Source organism: Sander vitreus, chromosome 18, assembly GCF_031162955.1.
Source record: "Sander vitreus isolate 19-12246 chromosome 18, sanVit1, whole genome shotgun sequence".
Taxonomy (NCBI): domain Eukaryota; kingdom Metazoa; phylum Chordata; class Actinopteri; order Perciformes; family Percidae; genus Sander; species Sander vitreus.
The window spans coordinates 16,422,835-16,440,574 of record NC_135872.1 but is presented as its reverse complement, the minus strand read 5'-3'; the positions used below and the strand labels follow the sequence as shown (position 1 = coordinate 16,440,574).

The 17,740-nt window shown below is 40.9% G+C and overlaps 2 protein-coding genes across 3 annotated transcripts; one reads left to right on the top strand and one right to left on the bottom strand.

The window, feature by feature from the left end:
* The first annotated feature begins 2,245 nt into the window (after nucleotides 1–2,245).
* On the top strand, nucleotides 2,246–12,209 carry gnpat2 (glyceronephosphate O-acyltransferase 2). Of its 2 annotated transcripts, none has more exons than XM_078274946.1 (16): nucleotides 2,246–2,353; nucleotides 3,747–3,947; nucleotides 4,056–4,232; nucleotides 5,175–5,304; nucleotides 5,466–5,593; nucleotides 5,746–5,821; nucleotides 6,230–6,381; nucleotides 6,666–6,796; nucleotides 6,991–7,232; nucleotides 7,796–8,053; nucleotides 8,152–8,231; nucleotides 8,946–9,086; nucleotides 10,947–11,046; nucleotides 11,142–11,235; nucleotides 11,340–11,401; nucleotides 11,558–12,209. In XM_078274946.1, exons 1-16 carry the CDS (start codon nucleotides 2,342–2,344, stop codon nucleotides 11,608–11,610), a joined length of 2,037 nt encoding a protein of 678 aa, XP_078131072.1. In that variant the 5' UTR covers nucleotides 2,246–2,341; the 3' UTR covers nucleotides 11,611–12,209. The 2 variants fall into 2 exon arrangements, with proteins under 2 accessions (XP_078131072.1, XP_078131073.1); XM_078274947.1 differs by having other exon boundaries at nucleotides 2,247–2,353; nucleotides 3,752–3,947.
* LOC144533534 (uncharacterized) lies at nucleotides 12,199–14,541 on the bottom strand. Its single transcript, XM_078274948.1, has 2 exons — nucleotides 13,788–14,541; nucleotides 12,199–12,972 (listed from the first exon to the last, which is right to left on the bottom strand). Exons 1-2 carry the CDS (start codon nucleotides 13,849–13,851, stop codon nucleotides 12,452–12,454), a joined length of 585 nt encoding a protein of 194 aa, XP_078131074.1. The 5' UTR covers nucleotides 13,852–14,541; the 3' UTR covers nucleotides 12,199–12,451.
* Nucleotides 14,542–17,740: the final 3,199 nt, after the last annotated feature.

The window sequence follows — 17,740 nt, the reverse complement described above, 5'->3', positions numbered from 1 at the left end:
TCATCTATGTAGCTTGACATTATCCTGACAGAGGGTGCATTATAAAGACGAGGTTTGGAATGAGTATTTATTGCTAAGACAAAGTAATGCTGACAGGAGAACAGAAAGCAAAACATTTCCAGTGGTCAAAATCAAGAGTATGTGTGAGAGGAATTGCTAAATCATTTTTATTTTTCTATTGAAATCCACATTGTCTATATGTTGTGATCAGAATGTCATTTCTGTTGTGGCCTTCATGAAACGCCTTTTACTTTATCCAGTTCATACAATATGTTCCACTCTCTAAGATGATTTCCATAAATGCCATTGAGTATATTTTATTTATTCATCTGATTACATACTGATTGATATAAAATGTAGCTTACATACACAGTACATTACCCATTGGTTCTTTTACTGTACTTCCATGCCCTTGTAATGTCACTTAAAGCAAAACCCTTATTGGACTATCCATAGCTTAGAGCGGACCGTAGGCCACAGTATTAAAAGGAATGTTTGACCTTTTTTCTAAGTTACAGACACTCGTAAAGTGATCTTTATTTCTTACAATACTACAGATAACCTGAGGTCATATACAGTATATGTACAGGAGCTGCTATCATGGTGACCTGCCTAATGTATCAGTGGTTTTATTGTGAACATAACTATCTGAACAGTATCATCATATCAGTAAGCCTGCAGTTTATGAAAGAGGATGTGTGTATATAATGCTTTTATTATTCTTTCCATGAAAGAGCTAAACATAACCTGAAAGCGTATTATCTTTGCCTTAACTGTGAACAATATGATCAAGAATTTGTTCATTTACTCCCTCCACCCCTTCTCTTGACCAGTTCACTGTTACATTTATGTAATCAAACTTATTAAAAAAATGCCTTGGTACACCAGTGAGTGAGTGAGTGAGTGTCAATATCCAATGACTCCCTGTATTAACACTTTATTCACCTGAGTACAGTGGTGGAAGAAGTATTCAGATCCTTTAAAAGTATTCAGATACTTGAAAAGTCCTGCATTCAAAACCTTACATAAGTAAAAGTATTTAAGTATTATCAGCAACATGTACTGAAGGTATTACAAGTAAACGTACATCATATTGCAATCAAATGTTCCCTGTAAGTATTTTCTTATTATATATATTGTTTGCATAATGCAAATGTTGCATTTTACTGCTGTAGATGTTTAAGGTTGTGCTAATTTTAACACAACATTATTTGATATTAATGTTTATTATGTTTGTTTATGTACGCACCAACCATCAAGGCAAATTCCTTGTAAGTGTTACTTGGCAATAAATCCTTTTCTGATTCTGATTCTGCTTCTGATAAACTGTAAGGTAGTTTGATCTACAGTGAGGTATGTATTTTGTAGGATCGCTGTCCTGTGAGAACAGCCCCTATATTCAGCTTTGTGACGATGCGTTTTCCAGCTCATCCAATTAAGAGGGTTATATAATAATAAAAGTAGTTCATTTATCTTAAGTAGTAGGATCATTTTCTCAACCCATGAAGGAACACTTCATCTTTCAGTTTATCAGAAAATGAATTTAAAAAACACCAAATTTGGAGACCTACATGTTTTCTTTCTGTTTTCTTCATGTATGAAGAATTGTAATCTGAAAAGTGACTAAAGCTGGGAAGCAAATGTAATGGGGTAAAAAGTACAATAATAGCCTTTGACATGTATAAAGTTGCACAAAATGATAATACTCAAGTAAAGTACCTCCAATTTGTACTGCTGTACAGTAGGCTAAATCTACTCACCGGTGGTCACATTACACCACTGCCTGAATAGCAGATGCATTTTTAAACAAGAGGTACAAAGTTTAGGTCCATTTGGGCTCCAGTTGCACTCACTTGTCTGTCATCACTCAGTGTGATGCATCAGCTGCTCACAGACAAATAGAGGGGGGTGAAGGCTGACAGGATGCAGGTTTACCTAAGCAGGCCTCCATGAATCCTTGGATAAAAAATAAATAGAGAACGCCTATAAGATTGATTATAAGCACAAAAGAAATTACAGAAATTGTTCGGTTGACCAAAGTGTGCACTACACACTTTATCTTAGTCTCAGACATGTGCTTGCTCATATTATCTGTCTATCTGCAAGCAGCAAAACGCAGATGTTCCCCGCAGATGGGGGGGGGGTCGTAGTGCTATTCAAGAGCAAAGGGCTGCACATTACAATACGCGGGAGGAGTTTCTAAAACCAGCGATTCCATTGGCTTGGCCCCGTGGGTGCTGCGCTCTACGCAGGGTGTATCGAAGGGAGCTTTTAAGTACGGAAAACGAAAGTCGATGAGGACACAGCCATCTGAGAGGGTTTATGTTTGTTTCCGTGAAGAATGACAAACACGGTAAGACACCTGTCAACACCTGTTGAAATGAGTTTGGTTTCATGCAGAATATGTTGGCATCCTTTCATACCGCTTTGTCGCTTGCTCTTGTGCACAGTACGAGCGTATACGCTTTAAAAGTTAACATTATAAAGTATATCCAAGTGCTGACATGGAGACCGAATGAGCGAAATACATGTGGTGTGTTAGCTGTGTTTTTAAGCTGAGGCCATATTTAGCTGCAAATAGTGCAAACATATATGTCCAATAGAGCTGAGGCTATGCACTGCTGAAACTTTGGCATACATATTTGAGTAATGTTGCTTAATAGGTTGCTTCCAACCGACCTTAGAGGGTCATAGTACTGAATAGAAAAGATAAGAGTCGGCGTTTGTTTCTGTTCATAACTAACTAAGATAAAGACCCTCATTGACTCCTGGGTTTTTAAAGATCTCCTTCAAACATGTTTTAAGACATACAACGTTAGAAATAATCTGTTTGGAATAATAGTTTGTGTTATTGTGACATACAACGTTAGAAATAATCTGTTTGGAATAATAGTTTGTGTTTAATATATATATAATATATATATATATATATATATATATATATATATATATATATATATATATAAAATAAAATAAAAAGATAGATATATATATATATGTCTATCTTTTTATTTTATTTTTTTTAATAAAAATAAAAGTTAAAATTACATCTGGCCCATAGTTTATATGATTTATCATTGAAAAATCCATAATCTATGAACATGCATTTATTTTTTACTGCTAGACAGATGCTTTACCCAAAAGTCCATTCTCTGTGTGTGTGTGTGTGTGTGTGTGTGTGTGTGTGTGTGTGTGTGTGTGTGTGTGTGTGTGTGTGTGTGTTTGGGCTGGATGTTTAAAGTTTTCACATCACTTCACATCATCTTAAATGCGTATTGGCCTATAATTGGCTTCTGGTTAATCATGCCTCTATGCACATTGTGTTAAACTCAGATTTAGGGCGAGCACAAAGCAACGTCCCCCTTTAACAGATGAATGTAAAAAAAAAAAAAACATTCATCATTCTGCACATCCAAATTACGTAATAATAAGTAACATTTTTAAGTGGAGGGGGACTTTACGTTTAAATGGCTTCAACCTTCCACAAACCACTGTTTACAAACTGTAAAATCTTTATGTGTAATTGACTGATTAATATAGAGGTTGGAAATGTGATGCTATGTGTTGCTGGGTTGCTTTTTGATCCCTCAGCAACAAGTAACCTCCCAACATTTTATTTTCTCTTTCTTTCCTCCCTCTCACATACATGAGTCATACAGTTATCTAGCTGTGTTTTTGTTCTTTTAAAGGTGTCAAACATCAAACTTACCATTAATGCCTTAAACATAAGCGTGACTTCTCTCCAGTATAGGGATTCAGGCAGAGCAGGGCTGGAAAATGCAGAGGAGTTTGTGGATATATTGGAGAAAAGGAGGCGCAGCAGTGATCTTGGCCATGCCCTCAGGACATACAGCCCCAGCCCTTACGAAGGAGCCCCGTCCTGCTCCATGGCTGACCTCAACAAAGCCGTGCTGGAGTCCCAGTATCTACGCTACGTGACCAAGGAGGTGGGATCATCCCACTGGGATGGTGTGATTTAAGAAGATGTAACAGAGAAGGTTCACACTGTTGCTTCATCAACACGGAGTCAGTCTTTTTCCTGTGTTCCTCCTCAGATCGCCACGGAGACGGGGTCATCGGTAGAGGATGTGAGACAGGAGGTTTGTAGAATTTTGGAGGAAATGTCTCAAAACCTGCAGCTGGGGTCCATCAGGTTGATGGCCTACACACTTACCAAGGTGTTAAAGAGACTCTTCACTGGCATCTTTGTCAACATGGAAGGACTCAACATGGTGAGGACCAAATTACTAATCCATACTGTGTTCAGAACAACAGCACATTACAATATATACACCACCTTCATAGGGCCAGTTCAGCACGGTGTCCACTGTAGGCATGGGCCGCTTACCAGTTTCAAGGTATACCGCGGTTTGAAAAAGTCACAGTTTCAAAACCACTACAATTTTCTGTCATACCGTTCCTAAGGTATGAGCTGTTTTTTATGAGTCTTAAAGGACAGAAAGTGCAGTTTAGAAATCCTTCTCCCTGCCTGTGTGCAGCAGTGTGTTTGATTACAGATTGTATATAAAGATGTAGGGATTGGCGCTCACCTAGTCTTGCATTGGCAGATTTCCTCCACAGCGCTGCGGAGGAGGGTCTGGCTAGTCTCCACAGCATGCCGAGATAAGAGAAAAACGTGCTCTGGTTTATTGGCATTACTTTAAACCAATCACAATCGCTAGGTGCTGGACAGAGCAACGGTGCCTCGGGAAGGAACTTGTTTGGGGGAGGACATGTGTACATTCAAAGGTTGTTTTAGTCGTGCAACAGAAAACTCAAATTGGACAGATAGTCTAGCTAGCTGTCTGGATTTACCCTGCAGAGATCTGAGGAGCAGTTAACCATAGTCCTCATAAACTGACCAGAGTTTAAAATGCCAACACAAAGAAAAGAAAAGAAGGGAAGGAAGGTGACGGACATCCGGCCGAATATCCGGCAGCATTTGAACAATCCCGGAAATGAAACGTCCACTTTTTGCCACAGCTGATAAATTATTAAAATGAATGAAATAGTGGCTTGATTCTAATTGCAACAGATGAATATTATGATATATAAGATATATCTTCTGAAAATTAGCACTTGAGAAGTTTTTTTTCGAACACTTTCTAAGTTGCTTCTACCAAGAGTCTGCTACTGATACCATATTGATTTCTCTGTTTTCTGTCCCCTTGCAGCTCCAGCAAGCCATTCAGGAGAGTCCTGTGATCCTGATGCCCAATCACAGGAGTTATGTGGACTTCCTGGTTATCTCCTACATCCTGTTCACCTACGACATCCCATTACCTGTTATTGCTGCAGGAATTCGCAAGTATCTATTTGAATTAAAACAAAAGAATATTATATAGATAATATAGTTACATTAAAACATCTCTAGTTGATGTAAACATTTTCATGCCTTCTTTCTTTGCTTGCAGACGCTCACTTCTCTCCATCAATTAATTCCTCTATTTCTCTCCACTGTAAAGCTCTTGCAGGGATGAAGATGGTCGGAGAGATGCTGCGTCGCTCGGGGGCTTTCTTTATCCGACGTGCCATTGGCTCTGACAAACTGTACTGGGCAGTGCTGTCGGAATATGTCAAAACCATTGTCAGGGTGAGACATAACCTGACACATCCCCCTACCAAACTCAAACTGTCATAACCCTTTTGGAAATGGCTTTAGCTCATTCAAGTAGTCCTGAATCAGCTGCTGCATTTGACCATCTGTAAAGAGTGCTTCCAACTGTTAAATGTGTTTTTCTTTAGAAAGGATTTGCTCCTCTGGAGTTTTATGTGGAAGGCCTGCGGAGTCGCACACTGAAGTCCCTGATGCCCAAGTTAGGTAAGTGTCATGTCAGCTCTTTGTGTGTCCCAGTGTAGGAAAGTGTCTTTGTCAGAAAGCATTATTTTGGGGCATTGTGGTCTTTGTTGCTTGATAATAGACATAAAAGATGATAATGATGGGTGTTTTCTCCTCCATTTCCCCATAGCAGTCTGTCTCAACAATTTTAGTTATTTTGTTTAATATTTATTGGTTCATTATTTTATGTAATTGTGTGCAGAAGTAGAGTGTTGCCACTGCAGCTCTGGTACAGTGTATTTAGGTTGTTCAAAAGTCTGTATTTTCCCCATCCAATTGGCCATAAGTCCCCACAATTTACCTGTAGTGACCAAAGAGGGAAAACAGTTGCATTCATGCTTTTAATTTGAAGACGTGAAAAGATTCTACAATATCTGCATGTATCTGCAGGCATGATGCACATGGTGCTGGAGCCTTACTTTAAAGGCGAGGTGTATGACATCACATTGGTCCCCATCAGTATCAGCTACGACCGAGTGCTGGAGGAGTCACTGCTCGCCCACGAGTTACTGGGCATCCCCAAACCCAAAGAAAGCACCACAGTACGTCTTGGTTACACTACTCACTTCACCTACATCACTGACATGTAAACTGTTTATAGCGAAGGTTGATTACTCCTGCCTATCTCCGAATCCTTAACGTCATGTCATTTTGTTAGTTACAGGTGTAAGAATACAGGAAAAAATTGATTTATTGTATTTGCAAACAATATCACTTCATCTCTAACTTCACTAACCCATTTGTACAGGTCAGAAGGGTTCATGCATGAATAAAGCTGATTAGCTCTGGCATGTGATTCACTCCCAGCTTTGCTCTTTCTCTGCAGGGTCTGCTGAAGGCTACCAAAGTGCTGCAGGAAGATTACGGCAACATGCATGTGAACTTTGGCCGTCCCATGTCAGTCCGACGTTTGTGTCAGAGCAAGATAAACCGCTGCCAGTACAACCTCATACCCAGGTAGAAAACCAAAGTCTAAATAATAATCTAAACTCCAAATTTCCAGAAATATATTATATTATAATTACTAATATATTAGGACATGACCTCAGTGTCCTCTGTAGCTACAGTCCTGTAGCCATGTGTGGCTGTGCCGCCCACCCCCCTCCCTTTTCCTCCTGCCCACCCTTTTCTCCCTTTATATCTATTCACAGAGATCTTCCCCAGAAACCCAGTGCCGAGACCCAGGCCTGTGTGAGTGGGCTGGCTAATCTGATGGTACGAATCCAAGAGGAGGGCTCTCTGATCAGCCCTTGGTCTCTGATGGCGTGCCTGTTGCTCCAGGCTCCTACCACAGTCTTAACACAGGAGGGCCTGCTCTGGCATCAGCTTACAGAAAAAACCCTCTGGCTCAGGAAGCTGGCGCTAGACTTTGGGGCTCACCTGAATTGGCCTGGTGGGTGGAGACGATAGATGGATTTTTATATATTTGCTGTAAATATTGTATCTATATACTGTATATATAGCACAAATGCAACTGCATCAAGCTTGAGCGCATGGTTGAGATAAGTGCTCGTCTTTCAATAGGCATTTTTAGGAGGTTTATTTTCACATCCCTTGAATGCCCAGTAGGTGGCATTTGCATATTGCATTACAGGTGAACCAGACAAAGTTAAACCAGAAAAGTAACTGTCCGCCTCTCACCTCAGCATACTAAAGACTCCTTTGACCCGGTCTGCCGTAGATCAGACAGATTAGATGAATGTGAGTTGGCACAAGTGTTCCGATTCACTTAGGAGATCTTCAGTGGATTAATGCCCTTTAAGTAACTTATCCTAAGAGAACCCCACTGAACTGTCTCCCGTTACAGGTCTCGTGTGTGTGTGCAAATACACACATGCAGGCACATTAACACACACACACACACACATATGCACAAATACTTAACAAACTATTCTAAGGTGGATACAACCCTCTTTAACACCAAACTACCCCTTGAACAATGAATGTTTTCTGCAGGACAAGTCCCTGACCTGGATGTGATGTCCGCCACCGTGACTCTCCATCGATCCGTAGTTCACCTCAAAGCAGGGCGTGTCTACCTGGTTCGGGAGGAAGAGCCCGCGAGGAAACATCCAATCAGCCCAGAGTTGGATGTGATCAGGACGGCGGCGGCGGTGCTGATGCTGGCTTCCTATAGGAATCAGTCTCTGCACGTTTTTGTGCGTCCCGCCATGCTCGCAGTGGCCATACGAGTCACAAAGAGCGCACAGAGAGGTGAGGGTTAAACACGATATATTTCTCAACTAACACACCGTGAGAGTTTCCAACATGTTTTCCTTTTGCTTCGTTGTGATCCACCATTCTGTTCACAGACGAGCTCTTCGCCTTCTTCTGTTTCCTACGGGACATCTTCTCCAACGAATTCATCTTCATCCCTGGAAAGTCGTCTCAGGTAACAACCTCATCTTTCAGGGCTCAGCATTCTTTGGACATCTCAGGACAAATATCCCAAAGAGGATTATTGTCCTGTTAAAATGTCGAAAACCAGAACACTCCTTACTATTGTGGTTACTTACTTGTAAGTCTGTTTCCACAACGTTCCACTTCCGGGATTGCCTCGCCGACGGAAATTCCGCCGGATTTCACTCATTTAGGCCGGATATCTGTTGCCTTGGGCTTCCTTTGTGTTGGTATTTTAAACTCTGGTGAATTTATGAGGACTATGGTTAACCTTTTCTCAGATCTCTGCAGGATAAATCCAGACAGCTAGCTAGACTATCTGTCCAATCTGAGTTTTCTGTTGCACGACTAAAACAACGTTGAACTTTTGAACGTACACGTTCCACCAACAAGTTCCTTCCCAAGGCTTTTTTGGAGAGGCGCCATTGCTCCGTGCGCCTAGGACAATTGTGATTGGTTTAAAGAAATGCCAATAAACCAGAGCACGTTTTTCTACCGTCCTGGAATACTGTGTGGACTCGCCAGACCCTCCTCCGCAGCGCTGTGAAGGAAGGTCTGGCAAAGCGAGACTACCTACTTGTTAGCATATTGTTCATTGGTGATCCAGAAAGTTTTAAGTCTAAAAAGTCCAAAATGTTGTTGGCATGTTATTGATATTGTGTGTAAATAGTGTGTGCCTGTTGATATTTGTCTTTTCATTAATCAGGACTTTGAGGAGGCATGCTTCCTCCTGAACAAATGTGGAGCAGTCGACATCAGTGAACAGGAAGTGATAGTGTCAGACGCACGGATGGAGGTGTTATCCTTCCTGCAGGCCCTTCTACAACCCTTCATACACTCTTACCAGGTCCTTTGACTTTTGCCTCCTCTGATCGAGATAATGCACTATGCACATGTTGCAGACAGGGCTATACACTGTTATCCCGAATTAGTTGACTTTACTAGAAATTTGCGTGGAAACCCGTTGCCTTAAACCGTTTAAGTTTTTACACAAGTTGAAACTTAACAGGTCAAGTTGTATTAACACAGAACAGTAAGTTGATGTGGTAGACAAATCAAGTTTACATTAGTAGTCATTACTAAACATCATTAGTAAACATATTTTTTTTTTCTTTCTCTTGAGTCATGTTGTCTAAAATAAGCATGTTAAGTTAAAGCTTTAATGCGTAACTTTTTGATATTAATGGACGTCCGTTACATTCCAGCCATTGCCAAATGAGTTGCTAGAAAGCTAATTAAGACTTTCAGCTCCACACAACTCTCTCTGTAATCCTCAGTATGGCTATGTTCAGAAGCTGGTGTCGTCCGGCGACTTTCGCGCACAGAAAATCGAGCAAAGATAATTTCCTCTTCTGAAGAGTCCATCATGTTTTTTGTAATCCTCCGTGTCCTCCTTGGCTACTAGCAACTGCGTGTAGGAGGGGTGGGGGTGGTGGCCGATCACAGAAGGATTGCATCATGTGGATGCGCCGACAGTTTTGTCGTCATTACTTAGAATTCCTCATGGGGGAGACAGAAACTACGCACTATAGCTTTAAACATGCAAAGAAACATGACAAATATAAAACATTAGGCTACTTATCACTACTAAAGCAATAATTCGTTCATATTAATAAGTTATTTTCCTTTATGACAGTATAACTTTAAGAACAATGTATTCCATACATCTGTTCCAGTAAAACAGGAAGGAGAACAACACACATAAAGCAAGCAATGTTCCAATGTATTGTACTGCGTGGAGGGTTTCACTTAGGAAACAGTGTTAAACAGAGTCGCAAGTTTACAATTTGTCACTGAACATTTGCTCACTGCCCAGACCCCATCAGTCTCCTCCAAAACATGAAAGAATAAGTAGTGGCCACTAAAAAGTTGAATTACAACTAAATTTGGGTTTACAGTGTAGCTACCATTGAGGATTTATTCTGGGAATTTTGTGGGTTTTAGCAACCCTGGGGTAGTTCACATTATACAATTTTGACTTATTTTTTTATATTTTGTTTTTATGAGTACTTTAGGTCAACAAAAATGAATGAGTAAACACAAAATAAGTAATACAGTATTTCTCCAACACAATGTTATCCTAGTAGTATGGAGCAGGCATCGAAACAGAATTGAGACCTTCATGTTGGAAAATAAATCGGGAGCTCTTTATTTTACCCATCTCATTTCCAATTTTATTTATTTTTTTCCAGAAAGCGCTTTATTTTACAGGGCTGGAAATACTGTACATATTTAAGTGTACTAATTATAGAGAAAGTAGAGACAAAGTTGTGAGACAGTTATTTTAATTAGTTTAGTTTTAAGCAGTTGTTTAAATAAAATGAGCTGTACATTAATTAAAAAAAATATTTGTAATGTTTATGTTTCATCAAAGGGTAAATGAATATATCGTAACCCATCTGTATAGTGGAGTTGTGTGATTAGAGACACTCTCTCTCTGTTACTGAAAGATGCTGTTTGGGTTGTTAGGTCACATCTGTTCTGTTCTGGCTGATATTTCTATAACATGCCATGATGCTGGAAGTGAAAGTCTCGCAGTCGCAGATTTTATGTTTCCACACAACCTTTTTAATCTTCGCTATAGCAGACAGTGCATGAAAACTTACTATTTAAGGCTCTAACTATTCTTCCAATGTTGGATTTTAATTATAAAAAATAGGGGCTTTCTGTTTGATCAAGTGTGTGTTTTTTTTTTTTTTATGTCCAGGTGATGTTCAGGTACCTCTGTGAAGACGGCGGTAACGTGTTCACCGAGAAACAGGTCCTTCCTGCTGTGCGAAACCGGGCTACAAAGCTCATCCTCTCAGGTGAAACAGAAAGTGACCTCGGACCTCTAGAATCAATCTCCAGCTGTTCAACTCTTATCTGAAAATCGTTCCTCATCATGATGTCTGTGTTTCAGGTGAGCTTCACACCTATGAAGCCCTGTCGTCCGACACGCAAAAGAACGTTTTGTCGGCTCTGCAGAGACTGAAGACTGTGACAAAGTTGAGGGAGTGAGTAACGAGATTAGCCCCTGCATATCTGTTTGGTTTGAAGCTCATTTTCTGAGGTGGTTGAGAAGCCGTCTGTGTTTCTGATGCCAAAGTTCTCATCACAGGTCTGAGCAGAATGAATACAGAGTGAACAAAGCAGCTGTCAGAAGAATCGATGACATACTTTGTGAGTCAGCTTACTTCAAATACAGCTGATTAACATTACGTTGACTTAAATGTCTTCACCATGTGTTTAAAATTTGGTGTTTCAGACCTTACTTTTGTTTCCCACAACAAACGGCAGCCTGAAGGATTTTTTTTTTCTTTTCCTCTCTTACTGTAGCTGGGGAAATCTCTCCCCAGATGATCCAGACTACACCTGATGCAAAACTTTAGCCTCCATTGGACGAGATTCATCTTCAGTATCAGCTCACAGTCCTTTTAACGTCAACTTGACCCTTTCCACTTCCGTCTTCCCTCCGTGCATTTATGCAGCTGTCGGGAGAATTGCTGCACCATAACTCAGACAAAATACTTAATATCCTGGATGCCAGTGGCCAGACTTAACCTGGCAGCGTTCCGCTCTTGAACGTTTGCCACCTCCCCCCTCTCTGTGTCCCTGTTCTCATCTCTGACAGGACTGAGATAAAGCTACAAAGACCTGATATGGTGACCCAAGGGCGGCAGTATTTCTGATTTTGTTTGATATCTATAATCAGAATTAGTTGATTAAGGAAGGTGTACGTATGACTGATGCACTAGTGATGCCTGTGGATCAAGATACTGAACTATACCTGTATTTTAATCAGTTGCATTGTGTCAGTATGTGTTTGTAATGTAGATATTTTGCAGATTAACAAGGCTGGCATGTCTAATGAACAATAGAACACTTAAAAGACACTTGATTGTACATACAATAATGTACCAATAAACATCTAAATACCATAATGTAAAATACCATAACCCATCAACAATGTTGTTTGAGACATTTATTTTAACTTCTTTACATCTCAATGAAGGTAAAACAAATGTAACAAAATGCACCATAGATTCTTGATGTTCAATATCATTTCTGTTTGTACCATTCCTTCAACTGTGGGTGAAAACCAGAGGTCAAAGTTCAACCTCCTGTCATCTGCAAACCAATCAACACACTGCATGCACCTGACCCGTCAGCAGTTAGAAGAAGGCCTCTTATGTGCCATTTAACCAGTATATTGTGTAACATGGATAAAAGTTATCTATACACAGGTGGTACGTCAACTTTGATGCGTAAAGCGCTGACAGGGTCTTGACAAAACACCGAGATGTATTCCAACACTTTAGAATTTAGCTTTTTCTCGCCCTCTTTAGCTCTGTGGCGCTCTTTGTCCCACCTATCCTTCTCGCCGTTCATTTGGGAGAACAGGTTGGCCTGGATGGTGCGCAGCGTGGCCGCCAGCACGTAGAAACCTCCCTGCAGCATGTGGCAGAAGGCGGCGCCCACACTGAGCGCTGCGCCCATCATGTTGGGCACCGTCTCACACACCACACACATGCCCTCCAGGAAGTGCAGCGTGCCTTTCCTGGCCAGGGGCTGCCCTTGGTGGAGGTAGCCGCCTTGGATAGAGGGGGTTTGCTGGGCATGGTTGATGAGGTATCTCGCACAGTCGGCGAAGTGGGTGGCGGCCCGGCGCAGCGGGAGAAGAGCCAGGTACAGGTGACATGCAGCTTTGGTCAGAGCATGGAAGAGCAGCCGCAGCTCAAGCACGGCGTTGCCTGGAGATAAGAGGGTGACGTGGTCAGCTGGAGTCTAATTTAACACCCTGGCTAATGTCAGCAACCATTACAAACAGCGTCTGCCACTGGATTAAAGTGTTCACCAGCCATGTGGGCAGCTGCTATCGCCTGAGCGCGCGAAGCGAGGGGGGGCTAATGGGGGCCCTCAGCACGGGACCCATTCTCTGACAAATATCACAAATCCGTTATTCTGCAATAGATCCTTAAATGTCCTTCTATTGCAGTTTCGCCTTTGTCCAAAGTGTGTAGGCCTATTGAAACAAGTAGGCTAAGCATAAGCATGGGGACATTATAGTAGGCCTAGCCTATAGTCTCAAAATGCCAAAGAAAACCCCCAGAATGTTTTAAATGTCTCATCACAAAAAATATTTTGTGACTCATATTGCAGGCTTTCTGCAATATGAGCAGCTACTACTCTACATAACTCCTAAAAGTTGTAGTGGGTGGTTTGCACTGCTGCACCTGCGTTTATTCCAATCGAGCTCAATTTGGGAAAGGTGTGTAAAATGAGAATAATGTCGCGATTTCCTCATCGAAGATGTCCTAGTGCACTATAAATCTCTTGATAGGTTTTGGGCAACTGATCAATTCTTAGCAAAACAACAAAGTAAGATACTTTATGGTTTACCCAGAAAAATAACGTTATGCTACAGCCTAGGCCTACTTTATATTTGATGCAGGGAGAGAAATGGTCTAATTTCTTATGCTGTGAATTTATGACAGCTGTTCCGCCATAAAGTGCCACAGCGTTCCTGAAAAGCTTCCAAATCTCCACTAACTACATTTTCTCTTACCGTCTATAAAGCAGAAAATCCAGAGCAGGGCAATAATCGCTGCCAACCAAGTCCACCAATCCATGTGGTCTCCCCCCCTGTCCCGGGTTCGGCAACGAAAAGAAAGAAAGCAGTGAAACGCCAAAAGTTATGATCTAGCCAAGCCCTGCCCTGCCTTTACGCAGCTAATACCGACACATTAAGTAGTCGTATTCTCCGCAGGTGTCTGAGCGTTATAGCCTATACGCGCAGCACCTTGAAAGTGCATCTGAGCTGTCAACAAGCGCATTAGGACAGACTACAACTCTTTAACCTACTGCCCCTTACAGTGTCTCACAGAATAGACATTCATTTTGCTTAAGAGTTAAATAGTTGCAATCAAGGATTTAACAGATTATTTCAGACATTTTAAGGGTAGCCTATTATAAATAAACAAAAACATGCATTCGTTCCTGAATAGTTCTAGCTGTGAATCTCTTCTCTTCCTTACTCCCAATCTATTTTTAATGTTATTGATTGGATGTCAACCAGGGCCCGAATACTCTCTCACAGAACACATGCTTTATACAGAACTGATTATTTCTAATGCCAAAAAGAGGATACTAGTGTGTACAAATATATCATGGGTTTACTACTGCACTGTTATCATGAATTAGTTGACTTTACTAGAAATTTGCGTGGAAACCCGTTGCCTTAAACCATTTAAGATTTTACAAAAGGTGAAACTAAATAGGTCAAGTTGCATTACCACAGACTGGTAAGTTGATGCAGTAGACAAATCAAGTTTAGCTTACTAGTCGTTACTAAAACTTGTTAGTAAACATAAAAAAAAAAAAACTTGTTGAATATATAAATATGAAAATACTAGGCTCTATAATCATACATAAACAAATAATTATTGTAGATATGTTTTTTCCTTTATAACAGTACAGTCTCAAGAACAGTGTACTCAATACAGTAGTCCTGATTGAAGAGAAAGAATAACAGTGTATAGATTTGAACTCCCATGAATCTCTGTGTCCATTTTCAACCACACTGCCCAGACCCCATTAGTCCCCACGCGGGTCTCGGTCGTGGTGCAATAAATGCAGACATGCAGACAGACAGACAGACAGACAGACACACACAGACAGACACACACACACACACACACACACACACACAGACAGACACACACACACACAGACACACACACACACACACTCACACACACACACACTCTAAATCAACCATACGACACTAAAACCCCACGTAACATGAATGCACACCCAAAACAGTAACAGACCATTATTAAAACACACTTTAACTAGGACAGAAACCGTTCAGAACATGTACTTTTTTCCCATGAGCCTTTGCACCGCTTCAGTACGTACAGTCAAATGACCCCGTCCCTCCCATACAGAAACTTAACGTCCTTATCTCTGTAATATGATCTGTGCGCTGCATACTTAAACTGATTATTACAAACAACAAATGTGATTAAGTAATGAATATGTTTTTTTTAAAAAACATTTTTAAAACAATCACATTGTCGTTTTAAAGAAGAAACACATATTATTAATATTTATAATATAAATAAATTAATCTGGGAGTTATATAGAGAGGGGATAGTCTATTAATTGGAAATGTCCTGACATGAATCTCTTCACTTTGTAAATAAATAAAGGCTCCTACTACTATTACCAATGCTAATAATTATAATATCATTTTGGTATTATGTACCGATACATTTGGTTCATATTAAAGCTCGAAGGCTTTCATTTTGCCTAAATCAATGTCTGTTAAGTCACCATAACTGAAGGAGGTAACAATGCACTGATTAAAGTATTGCAGAGATTGAATGAAATACATTCTATTTCTATGCTCCAGACTGCTAAACTGTCAGCACAGATCCATTGTTTTCACTCAAATAGGAATTCTAAATCATCCAGGACTGAAATGTTAGGGAATGCCACTTTAAACTGAGGACGTTTTGGTGAGCTGAAGTCGTCTCGAGCTGAACGCCGCGTTCGACTTTGCTCTCTCGTGAGCCGGTGTCCTAGCAACGGAAAACCTTCAGACGGTTGGACAACCTGTGCGTGATGAGCTGACCCAAAACCAAAGGAGGTTTACTTCATTTTGGCTATTTTTCTTCGGACTTATAGTAAACGAAGGTAAGAAACCACAACATTATGGTGACAGACGGGCTGGTAAATTCATAGCATGATAAAACATACAATGTAATGTAATGTAATGTAATGTCATTCATATTCAATTTAACTAGCCTACTGCATGAGTTATACAAAGTATTGTAGCATGTAGCTAGCTAGCACTTAAGACTAGCTACTAACTGTAGATTCAGGTTGGTTGGGGCCAGTAGCCACCTATAGCCTATATTAGGCAAATTATCTCTGATGGCTCCAATATTTTCTAATATTTTCTCGTGATTTAGGGATGAGCCCCAAGAAGAACAACACTGCCAGTGGTGTGATCACCTTCCACACACCATTTCATGTCAGCCTGTTAAAATCAGAGGTAAAAAAAAAACATAATTGCTAACTAATAATGTATCACTGGTATGTGTACCCTGGCCAGCCCAGGCAGGGGTTACAATGCCTTTGTAAATGCCTGGCTGCCACTCTTTCTCCTCTGTCTGTACAGTGTCATATCTGCATGTACAATGCTGGAATCTCAGTGTCCTTGGAAAGATGAATGGAAAGGTTTCAGGTTATTGACAGACAGATACGGTAGCCACTGTTATCCTCTCTTAACTCAGGACAATATAGGAAACAATGCCTGGTGAGGGATCAGATGACGTGCAGATGAACAAACCAGCCCAGCATCCAAAATTCAAAGATACTGGTATTACTGTAACACAACAAAAAGCACAGCAAGGAAGGAAGCTGTCATCTTTGTACTGATGCTAAAGTTGCTAAATCATGTTAAAAGAAATCCCCCATAGTGCACTGACATACATGTCCCACCATGTGTGTTTGTGTAAGAGAGAGATGCAGCTCAGGTTTCCAGGTAGTGACATGATCTGTCAGTGCCTGTTGTGCTGGCCTCTGTTGCCTTCTGTTCACCTACATGATTGTGTCTGGTCTGTCTGTGAACTCGAGCTGGAATTTTTTGAGTTTGAAGTCCGCATAAAGCACTGCAGTTTATGTTTGTCTGTATATTTGCTGTTATTTGCAATGGGATTTAAAATGAAAGTGTGCACTGCAAACTGTAACTGCAGGATGTTGTGTTTATCAATCGACCCTAAATGGGGTTTCAGGAGTGCATGGCTGTTGGGAAGGACGCTACAGACCGCAGAAAGAGCCCGTCTCAGTCGAGCGAGAGGACGAGGAGCACCAGTAAATGTGTAAGAGCAGAGAAAAAGGATGAGTCCTCACCCTCTGGGCCACAGTCGGGAGCCACACAGGACTGGCTCTCTCACACCTCCCTCAGACAACTGCAGGTAATGCACTCAGCCAAACTCATACCTACACAAAAGGATGAGGTGGATTTTCTTACTGCATGTGCTACTATTTAGGCAGAGATGGAGGATGATAATCAACAGGTGAAAGCAACAATTCAAGCAATACTGGATACAGAAAATGGCTTTATGAAGGTAAGATGCTGGACATTAACTAACTTATGTGACTTTCCAGTGTCTTTAATTGGCAGTTTAAAAAATGCAGTTTTTTTTTTGTTTTGTTTTTTAACAATGTTTACTCTTTATTACGAAAAAAGGGTTTTGAAACTGTAACTTTGTCTCTGTAACTGAAATGTTAGTTGAAATGTGTCTTTGTTGAGGAGTTGGAGAGGTTTCTGAGTCAACGGGACGTAACAGAGCTGAGGAGGAGGGAGCTGCTGCACAAGCGCTGGACTGAGCGTGTGTGGTTTCCCCTCCAGAGGAGAGTGGAGAAACATGTATCCAGCTGCAGCCCTGTGGCGGTCAAGAGGCGCCTGAGTTTATACAGTCACTACCTCCATCAATGCAATACCAAGGT

Bases quoted from the DNA above. Each gene is read 5' to 3' on its own strand.
- gnpat2 (XM_078274946.1), top strand. The intron at 5,594-5,745 runs GTGAGACATAAC...GTTTTTCTTTAG, and splicing joins ATGTCAAAACCATTGTCAGG to AAAGGATTTGCTCCTCTGGA. The intron at 11,402-11,557 runs GTGAGTCAGCTT...CTCTTACTGTAG, and splicing joins AAGAATCGATGACATACTTT to CTGGGGAAATCTCTCCCCAG.
- LOC144533534 (XM_078274948.1), bottom strand. From the start codon at position 13,851: ATGGATTGGTGGACTTGGTTGGCAGCGATTATTGCCCTGCTCTGGATT. The intron at 12,973-13,787 runs GTAAGAGAAAAT...TCTTATCTCCAG, and splicing joins GATTTTCTGCTTTATAGACG to GCAACGCCGTGCTTGAGCTG.